The 21115-nt window shown below is 38.0% G+C and overlaps 1 protein-coding gene across 1 annotated transcript; it reads right to left on the bottom strand.

Annotated features, from left to right (window-relative positions):
- Positions 1-5243: 5243 nt before the first annotated feature.
- Positions 5244-16576, bottom strand: LOC100367285 (proprotein convertase subtilisin/kexin type 9-like). The gene is made up of 6 exons (XM_006822757.2): positions 16442-16576; positions 9724-9964; positions 8763-8906; positions 6821-6946; positions 6001-6204; positions 5244-5434 (listed from the first exon to the last, which is right to left on the bottom strand). The coding sequence occupies exons 1-6, from the start codon at positions 16502-16504 to the stop codon at positions 5349-5351; spliced, it is 864 nt and encodes a 287-aa protein (XP_006822820.1). The 5' UTR covers positions 16505-16576; the 3' UTR covers positions 5244-5348.
- Between the last annotated feature and the right edge of the window lie 4539 nt (positions 16577-21115).

The following is a 21115-nucleotide window of genomic DNA, read 5'->3' as shown; positions in this document are numbered from 1 at the left end:
GAGCCTTGAGTCCAAGTTCATGACCAAGTAACTGAAATTCAACAACTAAATTCCGGAATTAACAAGGCGCGTTGGTCATATCACATAATCGGCGCCACGACGTCGGGTTCTAGTGCTCGAAGTGTCCTAATGATGCCGTCTGTCAACACGTTTCCCGCTGAACGCTTCAGTAGCGATCGATTTGTGTCGGTAATAGGCCGAAATGACACACCATCTTTTGTACGGCAGGTGTGTCATTTGTTATTTTGCTCACCACAAGAAATTCCCGTAAAAGCGAAATTGGGCAATTTTTTTGAATAACTTGGGTATTTTTTGTATATTGGTCAGTCAGTATTTATTTTTGAAAAACGTGCTGAACTGGGCAAAAACGATTACAAATAACACAGTAGTTTTCGCATGTTTTGTACGTTATTGTTCGCATCTCTGTTTGCTAGAATTCACTGCTCTCGTGCCAACCCTTCGACGTACTCCAGCTACACAAGACATATATGGAAAGAGCCAGCATCCAATTTCCTTACACTCGAATATATTCAATGGCGGGTAACCACGGTAACATCATGGTAAATTAGCACCCGTGACGCAAATTTCTCACGAGACTATTCATCTAGCATTAATTGGTTGAAGTGAAGATGTTTACAGCTATGTGAAGTTAATTCATAACGCGACTAACAATATACTGTATGCTATTCATACACGCACTCAATGAGCCGGTCGTACGCTCGCTCTCTGTGCCACAACACACCACGTATTCCGCTGACATCAATACATATTTCTATTGGACTTAGGGGCAAACTCACGGATACCAATACATGAGTCTTAGGTAATGAGGCATACGTATGATAAGTACCGTCGTTTCAAACTCTTATTTACATGGGCGATTAGAGCGACTGTGAAAATAATGTAAGCTCTTGTTTTGCTGAAGTAAACGTCAAACTGTTCCATAATATACATCGCTTTGCAGTACCACCCACGATATATTACAGTTACTTTTTTAAAATATTTCTGGGGATATTTCTGCGACCTGATTTTCACATTCAGAATGCCCGCCACTTTAAATAATCATGGCTTGATTTCAGTTTGTGTGGTCCCGATTACAATTTGTATATAATGTGGTGCCCAACACGTTAATATCTGACGATGACTTTCGGTCGCAAAAAGATGGAAGCTAACAGCAACTACTCGTTGTTAAAGCGGGAATTGAGTCTTAGAGCGACGATAACAACACGCGCTAAAAAACGCAAAGGCCCATGGGTAGACGCTTGTTTGTAAAGAATTACACACTATAGCCATCTGGCGCATGCGCAGGTGACGACGTTAACGACATTTCCGGTAGTTGATAGATCACGTGCCGATACACCCGGATCGCCGCCACAAAACCGCGATTTACGATTTGGGGTCATATCATAAGTAGAGCAAAATCTCACACTTTTTCAACATTCATGTAGCTAATTAAAAAGTTGATAATAATGGGAAATGAAATGATATTGCAGATGATTTAAAAATATACGTGTTTTTGCCTTAATTAAAATAAATTGCATTTCTATATATAATTATAATTTAATTGAATTTGATTAAACTGTAATTTCATTCCAATAATTTATTGAAATTTAAAAATACCTTTAATTAAAATGCAATTCTAAAATATCGGGTGATTGTTTATTTCTTTCCCTACTATCCGGTATGTCATTGACAATGGTTGGTAAAACTGAGGATTCAATCTGTCAAGATTCATCCTAAATTTTGTATTCTAAAAAGCTAACATTTTTTATTGTTAAACTAAAAATTTGAATCTCGTCAGAATTTTGAATTTTTGATTCTTTTGTTTCAATATCTTGTCAAATTTGATTATACAACCACACGCTAGAGCAACTTACCACACGCGACTTCCTTAATATAATGATATTTAGGGGTATTTTTCCTAAAAATTTGGTTGTAGATATCAAATCTTCTTAAACAGGTTGTCTGCTTTTTTACAGAACTCGACGAAACGGAAGTTCTTCAAGCATTCAAACAGTTCGACAAAGACGGCAACGGATTTATCACCTCCGACGAAATTCAGTTTGCTATGAATAATTTGGGTCAACGTTTCACTGACGAAGAGCTAAACTTGATGATTCGTGGAATGGATATCGACGGCGACGGTAGAGTGAATTACTCAGAATTCTTAAGAATGTGGCGAACGTGAAAGAATTTGATTTTCTCGCCTTTTATATGAAGAGGCACGTTTTGATTTGTTCTGTACGCGGAGGTTCTGTTGTATTTGACTGCTCTGGCGAGCGGGCAATGCATTTACGTGAAACGACCAAAAGCGTGAGATATCTCGAGAGTATGACACCTTGTCTGCTTGTTCGTTTGTTCATTACTATTCAAAATGAAATGTTGCGCAGTTATCCGCGTCTAAGTCACAACGTCATATTATAAGGTCCGCCAATTACCGAAACCATATCTGTGGAGAACTATAAACAGTTCAAGGATAGTACGTTTCAGCTTTCGTGAGAAAAGTCTCAGTCTCGCATGTCGTGGATATGTTTAACGAACACTGAGGGCAGTTCACATCGATATCGCGGATTTTTAATGCACAGTCATATCACATCTTTGCTTGGGTCAGGTAGTGTGTACTAATATTTATAAAAATATTTAAACTAGGTTTTAAGAGGATTTATAACATCATTTGTGCTAGATATTCACAGAATTTAGGATGCAGTAAAACAATACATATCGTTGCCATGGAAACTGGCAGTAACTACAATTACATAATTGTGCACTATCCTCGGGGGCGGACATCCGGGTATTTTCACCGCCTGGCAACCCGCGGCGGTGAAAACAAAGGCTCAAAACTCGCATAAAACGGTACTTTGGGGTGATTGTTGAGACTCCCCTGAACAGTGCAACAAAATTAGCCCTACGTGTGTAACATATATAAATTTGGTTGTTCGCGATTACTTTAAAGTTGAGTTTGTGTTGTTTTCTCGAATTTTCACCGGCTCGACCGGCGTTCCACAGCAGCGCACACAGAGCCCATAGAAATACATGTACAGTGGTGCGCGTCTTAGCAACGTGGAACGTCTGTGACGTAGCTCCGCCCCCGAGGATATTTTGGTTTCTAATTAATTATAGCTAAAAGCATTTCAAAGTATGCGTTATCATTCCATAAGCTGTTTAGCATCCTGAATCGACGACCATGTCAACCGGGATCCATCATTTGAGCTGTACGCATTGTTTTTGACTTGTAATATAAATATAATATATGTTCAAACCATTGTTGTGTTTAGGTCGCAATGATTTGCCTTGCATACTGGACGACGTATACCTAGTATACGACCCAATACAATGTTAACGATGTTGCAACATTTTCGCTATACATTTACTTAATTTGACCCAATTATTAGTGTTCAGTGGTTGGCATGGCATGTGTCCTTATAAAACAGGGTATTAATATTATTATAGCGACTGATTGGTCGCTTTTTGTTGTATTTGATTATTTTTTTATGCAATAGAGTTTTTGTAGAGTTCCTGGTCAACACAACGTATATTGGTCATTGTTGCTGAATACTCCATTACTATACGCTAATATGCCTTATTCGAAAATGGCCGCCGAGTTCTCGTTGAGAGCGAGAAAACGAGTCACGAGACTTGTTTTTGTTCCGAATAATCAATCTCCCACGCAGAGTTGTATTTTAATTTACGAATACAACATGTATATACTGTGGGTGTTCTGGCCGCATGGATCTCCGGGAAGGAGAATACCGAATATTGTTTCATTTTCTGACGTCATCGGAACCATTAAGCGATGGCAGTAGATAATGGAAGATTATACTGTAGGGGTTGCAAAACAAGTCTTGCGGCTCTCGCAATCAACGAGATATCGGTAGCCACTTGCATATAATGTTCAGAAATTCAAACAGCGATGCGGGTTTCCTGGATGACGTGGTATTTTTTCCAGAGTACGTCTCACTTTTTCTGTCATTTTGTATTCCATGTTCGTAGCTGGTTGCTGTAAACTAAGATAATCCTACTTATAAAACTACATATATTTATGAAGTAGCTGCAGATAAACGTGTGAACTGTGTCGGCGAACTGAATGCATGGTACGCACTGGACATACGCGAACAGTTGCCCGTACGCTTCGCGTAATCGAACAACACTGATACCATCATATGCCCACCTGAGACCCGTATGTCGTCTTATGACCAGACACGTGACATATGCTTTTCAGGACTTCACTCATATTACAACATAATAATAAAAACGCAGTTGAGTGTCAACATTTTCTTTCTTTATCACAATAATCCTTACCTAAGGTGCCCGAGAAATGTACACTCCTACGAATATTCACGCTTGAAAACCGAATTGAAGGCGATCGCTGCGCATAAGCGTGCCAGGTGTGTGCGTGTACATAAAACGGTTACATTCGAATGGCTGCTTGAAGGTTTGTAATGATGTAGCGGATATATGCACATGGTTTGCACTTGCGCTATATTCAATTTAAATATGTGCGATTCAGTAGTCAATACAACACACGCATGCGCAGTTATGAACGTACTGTCCTTCAAAATATGTGTAAATTTCACATCATGACGTTGAATAATTAACTGTTAAAATCATACTAACTTGAGTTCGATTAATTTAAAGAATAATAGTTTTTGTGAAAATAAAAGTTTGTCCTTGTGATGATAAACAAGTTGACGTCTAGAGAAACATCATGCATCTTCCTGGGAGAATGTTTTGTGCGGTGATGGCGAGAAAACTAGATATAAGAAAAAGGTACTGTAACAGAGGAAGTAAAACAATAAGCTACAAAAAAGAAAGTTGATTGGCAACGTGTGTGAGACAAGGTGAGTTTTCTTCCTCTGAAAATACTACTAAATGCATTTTAACTACGACTTTACTTTTACTTTGTGGACATTTGCAAATTTGATTATCGATGCCGAAAATTTCCACCTGACCTTTGTCCTAAGCGTCGTTTGCGCAAATTGGACAAAATATTGCTGCCACAGACATTAAGTACGTGTATATGCCAAAAAATGCCAAGAACGTCCGTTTTCAAATGTTGTGTACGTTTCAGTTTTCATGCACAAATATATCTGCAACAGCGTAGTTTGAGATATTGCAATGTGAGAAAAATGACAAACAAAACCAATATTGAATTTGAAATACGCGAGAAATCATGAGACCAAAACAACTATAATATGGATCGCAAAATCGCTGGTTCGTCCAGCGGGAACCAAGACAGACAACAAGAATCGCGAATGTTGTGTTAACTTTATTCGGCTTATCAATCTACCAACCCCGGCCCGTAAACATGAATAAACTGAAAAATATGTCAATAGAATGTTATTACAAGCTTATTAGGCTAGCTCGGTCTTGCAGCAAACAGCAATGGCCCATACGCTGTTGTCATTTCCACCATTCACAGCCTTGCACGCATCCTCGACTGTAAATAAAAATAAAAACGTAAGTCGGGTCAGAATATTTTCGCTGGTAGTGTAATGGTGGACGAAACTACAATGTCATTTGTATCAGTTACGCCCTTTGTCGGAAGTTACAGTTATTTGTCGATAGGTGGCGTAGCTAACGCATTTTTGTGCATGCCGGCCAGGTCATTGGAATATGTGTTGCTTCTTCAAGAAGTACTAACAGGGTCACACTTGACTCCGAACTGTCAATAAAACCTACAGTGACATTCAAGTTGCTTCTTACCGTAACTACTCAGAGGAGAAGAAACAACATAACTGACTGGTGGCAAAAAATTAAAACAAAAAAATTTAAAACAAATCCAGGTCATGTTTCTCAGAGTTTTAAAAGAAAAGCGAACAGTAAAATGTCCACGAAATGTCATTATATAGTAAAAAATAAAATCCGTGTGCGCACCAATTTTTGAAAAACAGATTCACTGGAAACTACTTATTTCCTGGGTCTGAAACATACGAGGTTGTGTGTATTGTCAATGCGCCAACGAAGCTTCCTATCACGTAGACATTGATAAAGAAACTGACATACCTGCGTCTTGATGCAAATCGAAATGATCTATATATGCCCCATCGTTGTATTTCCAGAAAGTATAAGACATACAACCGGTCATTGTCCAACCATTGTCGCAAGTCACAGAAGCAAAGTCGCCATGCTTACTACCACTTGGTGGACTCCATTTCTCTTTGCATATCATGTCGGGGGCGCTGCAACAGGCGGCGTAAGACCATACACCTTAAAAACACATCCTTAATAACTTAATAAGTGTCTAAGCATATTGCAAATATCCAGGATCATCTGGATTCGCAAAAAATAGGTACATCACTAATTCTGAGGGAGGAAAGGTTCGAGTTACGTATACATTTCATACAACAAATGTTTGTAGGTTAATCGATCACCTATCGATCAACTAGGAATGAAGGCGCTATCGATATCGAACAGATAGTCGCATGATATTAAGCGACACTGAAAACAAATTTACACAATTTCTCGAAGTGCAATATTGTTTTATTTGGTGAAATTATTGTCTTTCTTTCCCTGCCGTTCGGCCCAGTACCTTTTTTAATAAATGCATCGGAAGTTTATAAATTGCGACCTCTAGCGACGAAATAAATGTTATGACGTAAATGGTTGTCAGTGACTCGTTGTCTATATCGTCGACCATATTGTTTTTTTTTCTGTGGTCAATGAACATGCCCATTTAAAGGCAGATTCTTAACACAGAACAAATACACAACCAAACAAAACTGTTTATTTAAACGATGTTGCTCACTGCCTATTTGTTTTAACGTCACAAAATCAATTTGCCTCTAGAGGGCGGGACAAACAGTAACTGTTCATTGTACGTTACCTGCACCACCATATCCATTTTGAGCGAAGCACTTCATACTGTTGAAGCTGGAAAGTTCGGTTTTTTGATCGGGAGCGTCCGGAAGAGCACCATCTATTTCGCGCCAGTTCGTGTATGCCATGCAGTCTAAAATGCGAATAGGACGAATACAAAAATCATGATCTTTTTAATTGTAAGCGTATTTCTTATTTTTTGGGGGGAGAAAACTTGAAATAAATGTCTTGGCAACGCTTCAGTTTATATTGCTAAAACACAGATTTAAAGAACCAAAAGTACTCTGTCATATATTTCAACATACTAGTAGTCTAGAATAATATTCTTATTCTTTTGTTTTTATTTAATATAGAAGGCTCTTTGACTTTAGTTTAACCATTTTGGTGTAGGTAATCTCACAGGTGTTTGTTATTTACGAATGGTGTTACTTGTTTATTATTAATTTAATGCACACCATTTGGTATTGAAAACATATTACTGCAAGAGTCTCTTAGGTACCAGTGAGGGCGTGTTTGTTAATTATTGAATGAAGAAGTGTGGCTAACTTATGAAGTTCAATGTGAAAAGTGTGGTATTTACAATGTCTAATTGTGTCAAGTGTGGCGTTTACAATATCTATTTGTGTCAAGTGTGGCGTTTACAATATCTAATTGTGTCAAGTGTGGCGTTTACAATATCTAATTGTGTCGAATGTGGCGTTTACAATATCTATTTGTGTAAAGTGTGGCGTTTACAATATCTAATTGTGTCAAGTGTGGCGTTTACAATATCTAATTGTGTCAAGTGTGGCATTTACATTATCTAATTGTGTCAAGTGTGACGTTTACAATATCTAATTGTGTCGAATGTGGCGTTTACAATATCTAATTGTGTAAAGTATGACATTTACAATAGCTATTTGTGCCAAGTGTGGCGTTTACAATATCTAATTGTGTCAAGTGTGGCGTTTACAATATATATTAGTGTCAAGTATGACATTTTGACATTTACAATAGCTATTTGTGCCAAGTGTGGCGTTTACAATATCTAATTGTGTCAAGTGTGGCGTTTACAATATCTAATTGTGTCAAGTGTGGCGTTTACAATATATATTAGTGTCAAGTATGACATTTACAATATCTAATTGTGTCACGTGTAGCGTTTACAATATCTAATTGTGCCAAGTGTAGCATTTACAATATCTAATTGTGCCAAGTGTGGCGTTTACAATATATAATTGTGTAACGTGTGGCGTTTACAATATCTAATTGTGTAAAGTGTGGCGTTTACAATATCTAATTGTGTAAAGTGTGGCGTTTACAATATCTAATTGTGTAACGTGTGGCGTTTACAATATCTAATTGTGTAAAGTGTGGCGTTTACAATATCTAATTGTGTAAAGTGTGGCGTTTACAATATCTAATTGTGTGAAGTGTGGCGTTTACAATATCTAATTGTGTAAAGTGTGGCGTTTACAATATCTAATTGTGTAAAGTGTGGCGTTTACAATATCTAATTGTGTCAAGTGTGTCGTTTACAATATCTAATTGTGTCAAGTGTGTCGTTTACAATATCTAATTGTGTCAAGTGTGGCGTTTACAATATCTAATTGTGTAAAATGTGGCGTTTACAATATCTAATTGTGTAAAATGTGTCGTTTACAATATCTAATTGTGTCAAGTGTGGCGTTTACAATATCTAATTGTGTCAAGTGTGTCGTTTACATTATCTATTTGTGTATAATATGCATTTGTGTCAAAAGTGGCGTCAACGATGTATATTTGTGTAAAGTGTGGCGTTTACAATATATATTAGTGCCAAGTATGGCGTTTACAATATACATTTTGTCAAGTGCTCTGTTCAAAATAATCATTTAGGATAGCGTTTTACTCATTTGCATACACACACAGCGACAACAATAACATTAACGGGTCATATGAGACCCTTAACAAAATTCAGTTTGTCTGACCTGTTGGGTAAGGGTTGTGGCCGCCAACCTGTATGTCGCAGCTGGCCGTACTCCTTGAGTCATCCGTGCATTCTGATTTGTCTCCTCTGATATAGTAACACTGCATGTCTTGCCACTTGCAACAACGTGCTATTGCCCTCACCCCTACAAAAACAAAATATCATGTTTTCAAGCAACCACGCCCTCTAGCGAGGACGATGACTGAAATCCTTCAATATGGAAGTTGTGTAACCGTTCGTAATTTAGAATATATACGTAATAATTGTCTCAAAAGTAATATTTCGTAATGCTAACGGTTTGGGCGATTTACAACAAAGGGGTGTTGTGTCTGGGCGTGACTTAAAGTGGGAGGTTTGTCACCTGCGCACGCGCGGAAATTGAGTCCCAAGCGATGATAACAAATACGCGCAAAAAACGCAAAGGCTCATGGGTAGACGCTTGTTTGTAAACAATGACACGATATGGTCATCTGACACATGCGCAGGTTACGACTCCCTCGCTTTAAATGAAAGATGTATATGCTACAGGCCAGTAATATAGGTATGATATGAACGATTAGTCAATAGTCAATTATTATTTAATTAATGTAAACGATTAATCAAGGTTGAAAATACGAATTAAAGTGTCTTGACTTTTGATATCAAATCAATGTCACTAAATATCATTTCATCATTAAATACTCTCTGTGCAACAAAGGCATCATCCTTATAAATATGTATAAATTAATAAATTCGACTGAAACGAAAGTAATTGAATGTCATCGTTGTGTACCGTGCTCTTGATTGGATGGTTTGATTCAAACGCCATTGAAATTTATGAATATTTTAAAACAACGCTGAAAATCCCTTTGTTGCGCACGCTTGATCTTAAATTTATATATGGTATATTTTCCCACCCTAGCACCAGTAGTGCGCATGTGCCGCCTACCTTTGCCAACCAAGTACCAGTAGTGCGCCCCTACCTTTTCCTTCGTATCCGTTCTGTGCCACGCACACCGGTTTACCGCCGCTGTCTGCCTTGATGTACTCGCCGTCTCTGGTGCCCGCGTTACCGTTCGGCAAATAACTATTACATCCGGTCATTACTTCGTCGTCGTTGCATTTTATCTCTACCATAGCGTCGTCATCAGATGCCGAGAGTGCAGACCAACGCGAAGTACATTTTGGGTCTTGTGCTGCAGTGATGGCATCAGCGCCGCTTCCCTGGAAATGATATATGTGTTTTATGTTTGAGAACAAGGGAAAGAAAACACATTCTTAAATCACCAGAGGTAAAAGGGTATTATTCGTCGCTTCGCCTCGTGTTCAATGTGGGTCCCATGGCGCGACGTGTACAACCCGTTTCAACTACATTTGTTCACACGAGATTCAAACACTCGATACGTGAAGAGAGTGGCGTTTAAACAAATCTAGACCGATACATTCCCAAGAGCAAATCAAAAAAGTCCCAGAAAATTAGAATTGTAAAATTGTCACAGAACATGAGAGCATGACAAAGAAAGAGCTTCATGACATGAACACATCGCTCATGACTTGCGCCATCTAGCGACGATCCGCCTATGTGATGTGAATGAATCTAATGGGCACCTTTTACAGCGCTGATATTATAGTAGAAGTGTAATCGTCTGTTAGTAAATACTTTTTTGAAAAGTTTGTTTTATTATAAATGACGAACGACATCAATTGGTTGCACCCGTTTGTGTCATTTTGACGTCACGGAATCGATTCGTCGATAAAGGTCGACAAGACTAAGGTGTTCGGGTGTTAATATAGTTGTCACATATTAAGCTGCCGGGCGCACACTCAACATGGTACAATCGCGACTGCCACCAACGAGGCAGCGATGGCGTCACCTAGTGCCGTCTGCGCCACAAAAAACATATCAGAACGTCGATCCAAGAACAACACAATTTAGGTAAGACGCACCCAAAATCCCAATTGGGCGGCGCAGACGGGTGACAAAGACAGTGAGAATGCTTGTTTTGCCTGTGTACTAGTATTTTACGAGCGACAAATCGTACAGTGGTATAATTTCCATATGTTTGTATTTTTGCTGAATACTAGAACTGCACTTATTCGAATGACCGTGTATGCATACAGTTTTTCACGCCATGTATAACCTCACTGGCGGTTCCAGAAATTTGGTAACGGGCGGAGGAGCGGGGGGGGGGGGGTGTTACTGGGATTGAATCGTCCCCCGACGAGGCTGAGGAGATTTTTGTTGCCAGCCGAATGAGGGGGGACCTCTAGGGTATATAGTAACAAAGGGAAGAGGTAGATAAATACGTTTGAAGGCTTAGAGTGTCAGATACAAGTCAGTTCACATTTTAACGTACTGTTCCGCATCACAAAACCCTGTTTATATGTCGGTGGCAAGCTGCAAAACAGTTAGCCAAAATAATCCATGGTGCAAAGCGCTCGCGGCCAATCTAAGCCCATAATATGATGAATCTATGTAAGTATGTGATACTTTGGTTGATACATTTTGTGTGGTTTATCTGATATATAGGAATAATCACGATGCACAGATGCAGCGCTTGTACGTGTAGTTATCACGCAATATTTCTCTTCATTTTGAGTGCAAAGCATTCGCCACTCTTACAGCATGGCCTTTTTTTTCTCGAAATTGAAATAATCTAAAAATTACGAGGTCCGTGCGCACCTAGAACAGCGAAACAGCAAACTGAAGGGAATTGGGGAGACAGATTTTAAGTTCATCTTCGCAAGGGAACAACTTGCCACAATGGGCATACACAATTTATTCAACTGTTAAAAAAGAACAAAAAACTATCCCACATCACACCGTAATTAGATGACGACAGTATCCCCGGGCCAATTTCCACGCTTTACCCACAATAATTCGAATGGTTCGCTCCTGGCGTTAAATAAGGCTAAGAGTGATGTTTACTGCCATCACCTACCAACTCATCTTCGTGTTAATGAACATTTCGTGCTAAAGACAATGTTTATTTTTCGTCATCGCGTGCTGCACCAAATTTACCAAGGTCACGTTTGTTTATTTTACATACAGGAGTCTTTTGATCGGGAGATATTCTCCCGATATTTAACCCCATTTGTGCACCCCAAGAAAAGTTGTTGAGAGATTCGTCAAAAATATAGCAATGCAATGGATACAATTTAGTGAGAATATCCTTTTCGACTGGGGAGATAATAATAATTTTATTAACACTTACACATTCCCCGGAGGGATTGGCAATGGTTACAAAAGTTTAAGAAGGAATAAAAGGTTACCAAGGTTACAAAAAATAAATAGATAAATTAAAACAAACTAAGCTAATACATTACAAAGAATAACACGTATAAAATTAGGATACTACAATAGATAGAAAACAGAATGCAAAACGTGAAAGAAGATTGTCACTGGGGTTGCTGTCTTATTTCAAAACACTTCTTTAGGTACCTTGCTACAGGGAGTGTTAGACCACAATTATTTAGCAAGACTATGAATTGTGTCTTTGGTGACAAGTTTTTAAAGTTTTTAATTTTGGTTTTTGCCATTTCGAATAGGACATTTCTTTCGGGGGTATATCTGGGGAAAGTGTCTGGCAGGAAAAAGAAACTGACTACAAGAAAGAAACTGACTACCTACAGTCGTTGTTGCACTGCGTCGCGTTCGATATGGGTCCCATTCACAACCCATACAATGCGAGTACATTTATACCGTGTTCCTTTACGCCGAAGTAAATTACGTTGACGCAGAGAAAAACAAATGTGAACACGTCACACCGGTATGAAGGGGTTTAAAAATGGCGGGGTTTGAACATCTTTGAAGATGGGTATTATCACAGGCGTATCTAAATATGCAATAGTTTTGTCGGCGTAAAGAACAGATGAGATCATGTCACTTAAAGGTGCCTGGAAGCAAAACCGGCAGATATCGCAAAAGGGTGTTGCACATTGGCGTCCTAAACTGTCTTTTGTTTAAAGCATAGACAAGCTCATAGTGTGTGTCAAATTTTAAGGCAGTTTAGGTCGTTATAATATCGGCATGTATACATCGTTAGACTCGAAATACGCCGCCTAGTTCCAAAGAGCCCGTGCCAAGTGTCACGCACGTTTTTGTCTAAGATATTTGACCTCTTAGCCCGTGCTAAGAATCAGAGCGTGAATGTTATTGACGTTCCAAATAGAACTAAAATGAGATAAGTTCTACGTTCAACAAAGTTAAGTGTACATTTAATTTAATTATTTTAGTAATTATGACATTGTACATAGTCAAGAAGTGTCAACTATTATTGCTTGTTTAAAAAAAGGAACACAAAAGACAGAGAACTATTTGTTATGTACGAGTCAGCGTCATTGTCCTTAGCGTCAGGATCGCCATACTTGAGATACTCTTATCTTAATTTAATTACCGGGTACAACTTATGTCACGTATTTTTTTTATAATTTGCGTTTGCGCACAGCTTCTTAGCGCAGCCTTAGAGGCCAGAAACATTTTAACCTCGGTCTTGGATTCTCAGAGCACGGGCTAACGAAATGTGCGCGAAGTGAGAACACATCAAACACTGTTTGTTTACATGAATTTAAACGTTATACGAGAACAGATAAAAGAAAGAAACAACCGACCAATTGAATCAGGGCAGTAATATGGGCAATCAAGGGGGAGGGAGCTCACACGTCAGTTGATAATATTTCCAACAACTTCCTTACCGAACTGCCTACTTGCACAAGTGACACGGTTATACATTGGAGTGCAGCCGCCGTGAACGCAGTGGACGTCTCTGCTGCAGTAAGCCATCCCGTGGTGGACCATGCAAGGAAATACACAACTGATACAATTCCGAAAATATCAAATCGTAACATGACTTGAATACTTGAACTTGCTGTACTAGACTGCAATGTCAAAACGGCGACTACATTAAAATAGCTGAATTCGTGCGTAGATCATCTTTAAGGGATAGGCCATTTGAATTCTTGGGGGGGGGGTTAAGTGAGTTGGGAATCCGAGGAAGGGGACAAATTTCAAATTGACTTTAGTGTTGTATTTAGCCACGATGTGCGTGCATGTAATCGGCTGTTAAACTATAAAGGGAACAAATATGAAAGTGATGAAATTGTCCTCACTTCCACACTCTAGCTACAGTAATTCGAATGGTTCACTCCTGACATTAAACATGGCCAACGATGTTAATTGTCATCTTCGTGTTGATTGATTTCGTGCTAAAGACACTGTTTATTTTCGTCATCGCGTGCAACATCAAATTTTACAACTGTTCGCTTCCGGGCCTTGCCCAGATAGTAAATTATCTCGGGCACTCACGAGATGCCCCAGATAGCTTTTCGATTTTAGACTAACCGAGATGAACTATTCCACTACCTGTGGGGACGGTCATAGTGGTATGGGAAAACAAATACTATTTACTCAGTGATTTTGCCTGGCCGCGACATACTCCGTGACGCTCGCGATACAAAATCGACACTCAGAATCGAAAATACGGACATATGATCATCGCCAGGCGGACATTCTTGTTTTTGTTTATGCACTTTAAATGCGGCGCGGTTGTGTATTACATGTAGTATATACATCATTTGAACGACCCAAATAATGATTTTTCTCCGAGTATATGTTACTATTATTTCCGCGTTTTTATCAATTATACACACTATTGAATTAAATATTCAGATGTACTCTTAGGCAAAGATAAAGGTCTAGCTTCTCTTCATCGCGTGCATCAGTTTAAAGCCTGTGCATCACACATTTTTTTTTCAATTTTGCGTACTGGTAAAGTGCGCCACATACGGCAGAATAGGAAAATGTGAGTTTTCTGTTTTAGAGTATATTTTGTTAATCCAATTCAACCTTCAGTGCACGAATTTTAAATCATTATTCAATAAATATTAAATATTTGACATATATAGTGTTGTTGTTGCTTATCATTCTTAAAAACCGCCGGAATCACTGCATCATCTTAATTGTTTTTTGTTCAACTTGGGTGCAAAAGCAAAATATATTTCGACCTTATAGTACGAATCGCATGTTATTTGGCTTGTTCCGTTACGGAATATCACAGTCGGTATTTTATTCTGCAACTTAATTTCAAATTCGAATAGATTATATGTATATGAACACACGTAAATTGAACAAAACATATTACAATAACAACAAAATCAAAATCAACAGCTTTCTTCAAGATAGCGGTTCACGTTTATATTATAGAATTGTTTACTACATCTTAGTTAGATTAAATGCGTCAAAGCGTTTCTATGCTGTCGCTCAAAATGATCCTGTTAACCACAACAACGATACTGGAAGACAAATACGTGTGAACCCGTCGACTCTTAAAGTTATTAGGAATTACTAACGTCTTAGTTAGATTAAATGCGTCAAAGCGTTTCCACGCTGTCGCTCAAAATGATCCTGTTAACCACAACAACAATACTGGAAGGCAAATACGTGTGAACCCGTCGACTCTTAAAGTTATTAGGAATTACGCGGCGCATTATAATTATTCGGGAGTTTACCGATTTATATGAATAAACAATATTCACTAATAACTGTATAAAAACTTCAAGCACGCATCATTTTGCAAATAAAGATGCAGAAGTGCTTTCTGGAGTAATTTCTAAAATGCGAGACATTGAAAGGAGATTAACCAGCAGTCTCCAAATTTCTTTTTATGACGTAGAAAACATGGTTGGTGACGTAAAACGCATGATTGATGACGTACTAAAGCATGTTGATGACGTAGAACGCATGGCTGATTCGTAGAAGCATGGCTATCACAGAGAAATTAAAATTGCTGGTGACGTAAAGCATGTTTCATGATAACCTTCTATAACATGTCGTTGACGTACCTGAAGCGTGTCTGACGAAATACTAAAGCAGTGTTTGCGCAAATTAACAAAATATTCAGAACCAACTCACGTGCCCACAGTTACCCAAGTTATTATATTACGATGGACACGCTATCGATATTTGAACTATGGGGTCACTGTAATATTATAATAGCGGTAATTCGTGGAAATGTTTACATAGTTATTGTTGTAACATTATCCATTACTGATCTAACATTATTGACGTTTGCACAGTAGTGATACAAGCACGCATATCATGCTGAAATATTTTATTACACGATGGCGACACTCAGACAATATACATGATGAATTGTATACTCCAAAAGACAATACAACCACACACACGTTAGACCTGTTAACATTATCGACTAGAAATTTGCGAGCGCCGTCAGTTTGGACAAGCGTTATATGTATCAATGGTCTGTACGCGAGACTACGGACAAAACATGCTTCAATGGACCGTAAATTTAAAAAAACGGCTTTTGATATTACGAATTCTGCAGGTAAAACAGATGACGTGTAGAAGCCTGTACGAAACTCCTACAATTTGAGACGATACGCGAGTCGGACACAGTCACTCAGTGGAAGACATTGACAGTCAATTGCGACCGAGGCAGGGGCGGACAGGAAAAGTCCAAAACGGCCGTCTGCTCTATGCTACCCGTCTAGCCTCAGCACTATCTATTGTGCGTGAAAACCGGGAACAATTACAAATAAACTGCCACTCCCATTCGGTACAACCATCTACATACTGCGTCAAAATGCTCTGGCCCAACAAACTTAAAAGCGCAAACATAAAAAAAAAGTAATTTTAGAAAATAAGTCAGAATGAACGAAAACAATTTAAAAAAAAAATATTACCTTAATACAAAATAAACAAACGGTCACCAGTACCGCGAGCAGGTGTACGTTAATTCCCGTCATGTTGTACAGTCTGTCTTCGAATTATGGTGCATTAGATGAGTACGTTGTTGTCCTGTGTGTTCTCCCTGTCATCTAGTGTTCGTGACGACGTCTCGCTGTGAGATCTCGTAAATCATTCGTGACCAAAACTAAAAATGTAGAACTGAATAATTCACGACACGCAACGATGTAGTTAGTTTCGTTACCTGCAAAAGTTTGTGTAAATAGAGTCCACCTGAACTCCGCTACGAAAAAAATACAGGAACAACAATCAGTTTAAGCATCAGAATCATTAAGTAAATAATTTCTAAATTTATTCATTGGTGGACTTTTTTTTATATATTTGACGAGAAAGCGATGCCTCATACCCGTAATACTGGTAGTGATAAATTATAAAGTTAAAAATACGACAGAATTGGTATTTATCTCGCAAGAAGTTTTGATGCAAAAACACGTCCCAAAAAAACTTACATATTAGGGTCAATGTTGTTTTTCAAAACACCATTCCCCTGTGTCGGCCCTTTGGAGACACAGAGATTCTGTGACGTCAAAATGACGTATTGCATTGGTGAAGACAATGTCAAACCGTTATTTGTGTTTGTGTAGTCGCTTTTTTCTAGAATATAATAAAATCGTTCAAAAACTTAATCATCAAGAACGAGAAAGACGGTCTCATGTCACATATTCACTCAGTAACAACAATTCGTCACTGGATGGTGTGAAATTAAAGGACGGTGGTCGTTGCACCGCGTCCTGTTCGATATGGGACACGTAGCGACGTATACAACGCGTGTAAAATAAACTGTTTATTTACATGAAATTGCGCGACGAACACTATTCTTTAACATCTTTCACAACTTTTTTGCGTGAACAGGTTTACCATGAAATAAATCCCCAGATATGTAGGTTCAATTGAATTTAGCACGCACAGTGAGCTGTCCTAGTTCATCTAAAAATGGGGATGACGCGTCTCCATGATTATTGCGTGTAAGAACGGGGTTGTGCGTGATAAGAGAAGATACACAGTAGAGTCCACTATTTAGTGATGGTACTCTTTTACGTTAATGATACACAATCGCTTCATTATGTGACTTGTTGCTTGTAGGTTATGATGAATGTGTAATATTGCAAATGTTTGACATTTTATTGTGTTTTTTTTTTCCAATTATAAAACACAATATTACAGTATTGACCTTTACCGCCATTCTTCGTCTGAGTTCTGGTGGTGGCGCTGTCTGCGGCTGATATGCCAGCGTGTGTGTTCGCGACCACACTGACAAGTCGCGCGAGCATTCGGCCGTTACTACCATCTACTACTAAGAAGTGAGCCACACATTAACATAATTATGTACAGCCAAATTGAAGATCAAAATAAATTTATCACGAATTGGAAAGGCGCCGCTTTAAATTTATAAATGCGGCCCAACGTCACCAGGCGTGATATGAAAAACAGAGGCGGCGGCACGAAGTTTCTCCTTACAAACCTAAAAAAATAATTAAAATAACAGTGTCGATCATAAAGCAAACTGTTCAAATAGGACGAAACAATTGGATTTGCGAGGTTCTCTCCACTCCGCGAAGCGCTCTCACATCAATCAGATTTTCTATTGTCTTTGCTTAAAGCAAGCTATTGTATCACGATATTCATTATTGTTGTTTGGTCATCAGTGCTGTCGCGTCAAGCAATGAAATACAACTCGAATCCTCCGACTGTGTCTCATCTATTGGCTAATGGTGATCCCAAACTCTCTTGGTGGGAGTATGTTTAAAATTAAATTTGAATAAAACAAAAGGCGGGAGAGAGAATGCCCAAAATGCAGCTTGAGATAACATCTGAGCTAAACAAGCCAATTCACATAGCTAGTGCTTACTTTTTTCCGAAGCCTGGCAGGCAGCCTGTGAATACAACCGGAATTATAGCTTACTAGTACAACATATGGACATAACGGTATACAAATATATACAGGGGAGTAGTACATTCTTAAACGTATCAAAATGACTAGTGACTGTTTTTATTTTCATGTTGTTCATGAAATAGAATACGACTTTTGGTATACCAATATCACTACAATATAAATAAATAAACGCTGCTCGGACTGATAAATATGATATATAGAAGATAATATTTGGTAATTGTAGTCCTAAATAACTATTAAAAATAGCTAGACGTTTCGAGCAATGGCTCTTTATCGATAATCTTAGTTTTATGCTATCGATAAAGAGCCATTGCTCGAAACGTCTAGCTATTTTTAATAGTTATTTAGGACTACGATTACCAAATATTATCTTCTATATATCACTACAATATAGAACGTCACGCCTGCGCAGTGACTGTTTTACAAGAACCGGTAGTTTGCAACCGAAAACAATAAAATTACGATGTTATTCGCTTCCGGTGAGTTTGAATATACGTATACGTGTCCCTGTTAATAAAACAACTAGCGGACAGTGTTATCACAATATATCGTGAGCTAGGGATGACAAGGTTTTTGTTATTATCATCATCTTTATGATATTTTTGATTATTTTGATTGTTTTTGTTTTTTTCATCCTCACTTTATTGTAATTTAACTCAAGATCCTATAAAGGATACGGTAACAATAAAGTTTATTATTATTATTTTTTATTATCACGCATTCGCTTGCTGACTAGCATAAATGTAAACATATGACGTCACAGTGCGAGGCATTCTGTAGATTAAGGTAGAGATGCAGTTTACCTGACAGGTATTTTAATTAGTTATTTAGGAAACCAAGACGACCTTCTTCGTCAACAAACTATATATTTTCGGAAAGCTTATTGTATGAATTTTAAAATTTTGTTAGTATTTTTTTCTATGTACACTGTAGTTTGAAATATGCACAAAAATATGCTTTTTTAGTCAAAAGCGATTTAAATAAAAGTAGCTTCTAAACCATGCTTCTGTTTCCTGTCAAAATTGGTTTATGGGTACATCTGTTTACTATGAAGAAAATACCGTATTGAAAACTGTCTACCTGTTGTCAATTTTGCAGGGCAGTAGCTCAAATTCCACTACTTCAAGTTTATGCATAAATTAACACCCAGGCTAGTTGTCTGTACGATTGTTGTAACACTGTTCAACCAAAAACAATGCCCTGACGGCGTTTTGAAGATAAACACATTGTCAATCGTTTGTGAAAAATTCAAAACAAACGGTCAAAGCGTCTAGGAGCTATTTTTTTAAAGTTCTGGGATGTGCACTAAAAAGAAGCTAACTTTAAGATAATTGCTAATTTGCATAACAATTCACTCAGTAAGAAATTTGCTAATGTTCATAATTAACATGGCTGTAACAGTTCCAAATTTAAATGTATTATCATTTTGTTAAAAGTTAAATATAGTGCATAATATGGAGATCCAGTCATTTCTTTTTTTCACCATGTTTCTTTTTTATTATTTTTGTACAGCCTTGCTAAATTTTGCTAAGCATTCAAAGGTAAGAATTTTGCACCTGTTATCTATATTTTAAAATCGTTTTTTGAGTATGTTCCACTATTCACAATTCTACAAAATTTTAACAGTCTATAGCCAAGACTGTTTGGATAATAAAAAGCAAAAAACAAAATTCACGAACCTGCATCTCTACCTTAAATGGGTATATGATTACACGCTAATTCGAGGTGCCTTTTAAGGGGCGGTAGTTAGTCAGCAGCACAAACGTAGGAAGGTGCCCGCATGTACAATTTGGAATTATACAGTTCCGCGTCATTGCACGCTATTTTTTTAAGCGACCTTCTTTGCGAGGAGTGGGGAAGTTCGTATAGCGTGGTGAGATGCGTGACTGGTCGCAGCAGCAAGTTGCTTTACCGTGGCCCGAGTTCCGTTGAATTTTGTTGCGTGTTTATATGTTCGTAATATGCCTGTAACTTATATTGATAGATGACCCGGTATATTATTATTATTGAATTTTTCGTCATACATTGCCTTGGTCAATTGTTTATGCAAAAAAGTTATTTTTTTATCAAAAACCATTACAAAAATAGCGTTAAAACTATTGATGAACATTTCGCCAATTAAAAGTATTCCACGTCTGAGGATATACCTGAAAATAATGAAACATTCTAGTCGTATATACAGCAGAAGTGTAAACGGGTCGCACCATTACATCTGGAGGGGTGGCGAGACTAGTTCACTTCGAGTAAAGTCAGTCAGTAATGTGTCTTATTATTTTTCTCATAGTAGACTCAGCTATGTGAGCCACTCATTCAAGTTCAATGTTATCTTTTCAAACCAGCAATAATGATCATTGCACTGTAAAATTGAGAAGTTACACAAATGACCTACGTTTCGAGAGCTTGTTTTAAGATTATAGCTTTGACATACATGTACCTCTGCCATGGGTTGATGTCTGTACATTTTATAAAAAGTAAACCCACAAATTTCACATTTTTTTTAGCATTTAAAAGGCTAATACTGTCTTTAGGCTAGATAGAGTATCCCTTTAAACATTTCTTTTATGAAATTATTGCGGACGTTGTCAATGTCAACCATACCAGCAACAATAATCAACATTTTTGCTCTTTTGACGCACTAAAACGTGCATGGCGAATTGCAACAGAACAATACTATTCACGCACGTACATACCACAAACATACAGCATTTACTGTTGA

The sequence above is a fragment of the Saccoglossus kowalevskii genome, chromosome 18 (assembly GCF_978046115.1).
Source record: "Saccoglossus kowalevskii chromosome 18, keSacKowa6.1, whole genome shotgun sequence".
NCBI classification, from domain to species: Eukaryota; Metazoa; Hemichordata; class Enteropneusta; family Harrimaniidae; genus Saccoglossus; species Saccoglossus kowalevskii.
The sequence above is the reverse complement of the archived record's forward strand: the minus strand, read 5'-3'. Positions and strand labels throughout refer to the sequence as shown.

Bases quoted from the DNA above. Each gene is read 5' to 3' on its own strand.
- LOC100367285 (XM_006822757.2), bottom strand. From the start codon at position 16,504: ATGACGGGAATTAACGTACACCTGCTCGCGGTACTGGTGACCGTTTGT. The intron at 6,205-6,820 runs GTAACGTACAAT...TGTGTTTTTAAG, and splicing joins AAATGGATATGGTGGTGCAG to GTGTATGGTCTTACGCCGCC. The intron at 5,435-6,000 runs GTATGTCAGTTT...TTTTATTTACAG, and splicing joins CGATTTGCATCAAGACGCAG to TCGAGGATGCGTGCAAGGCT.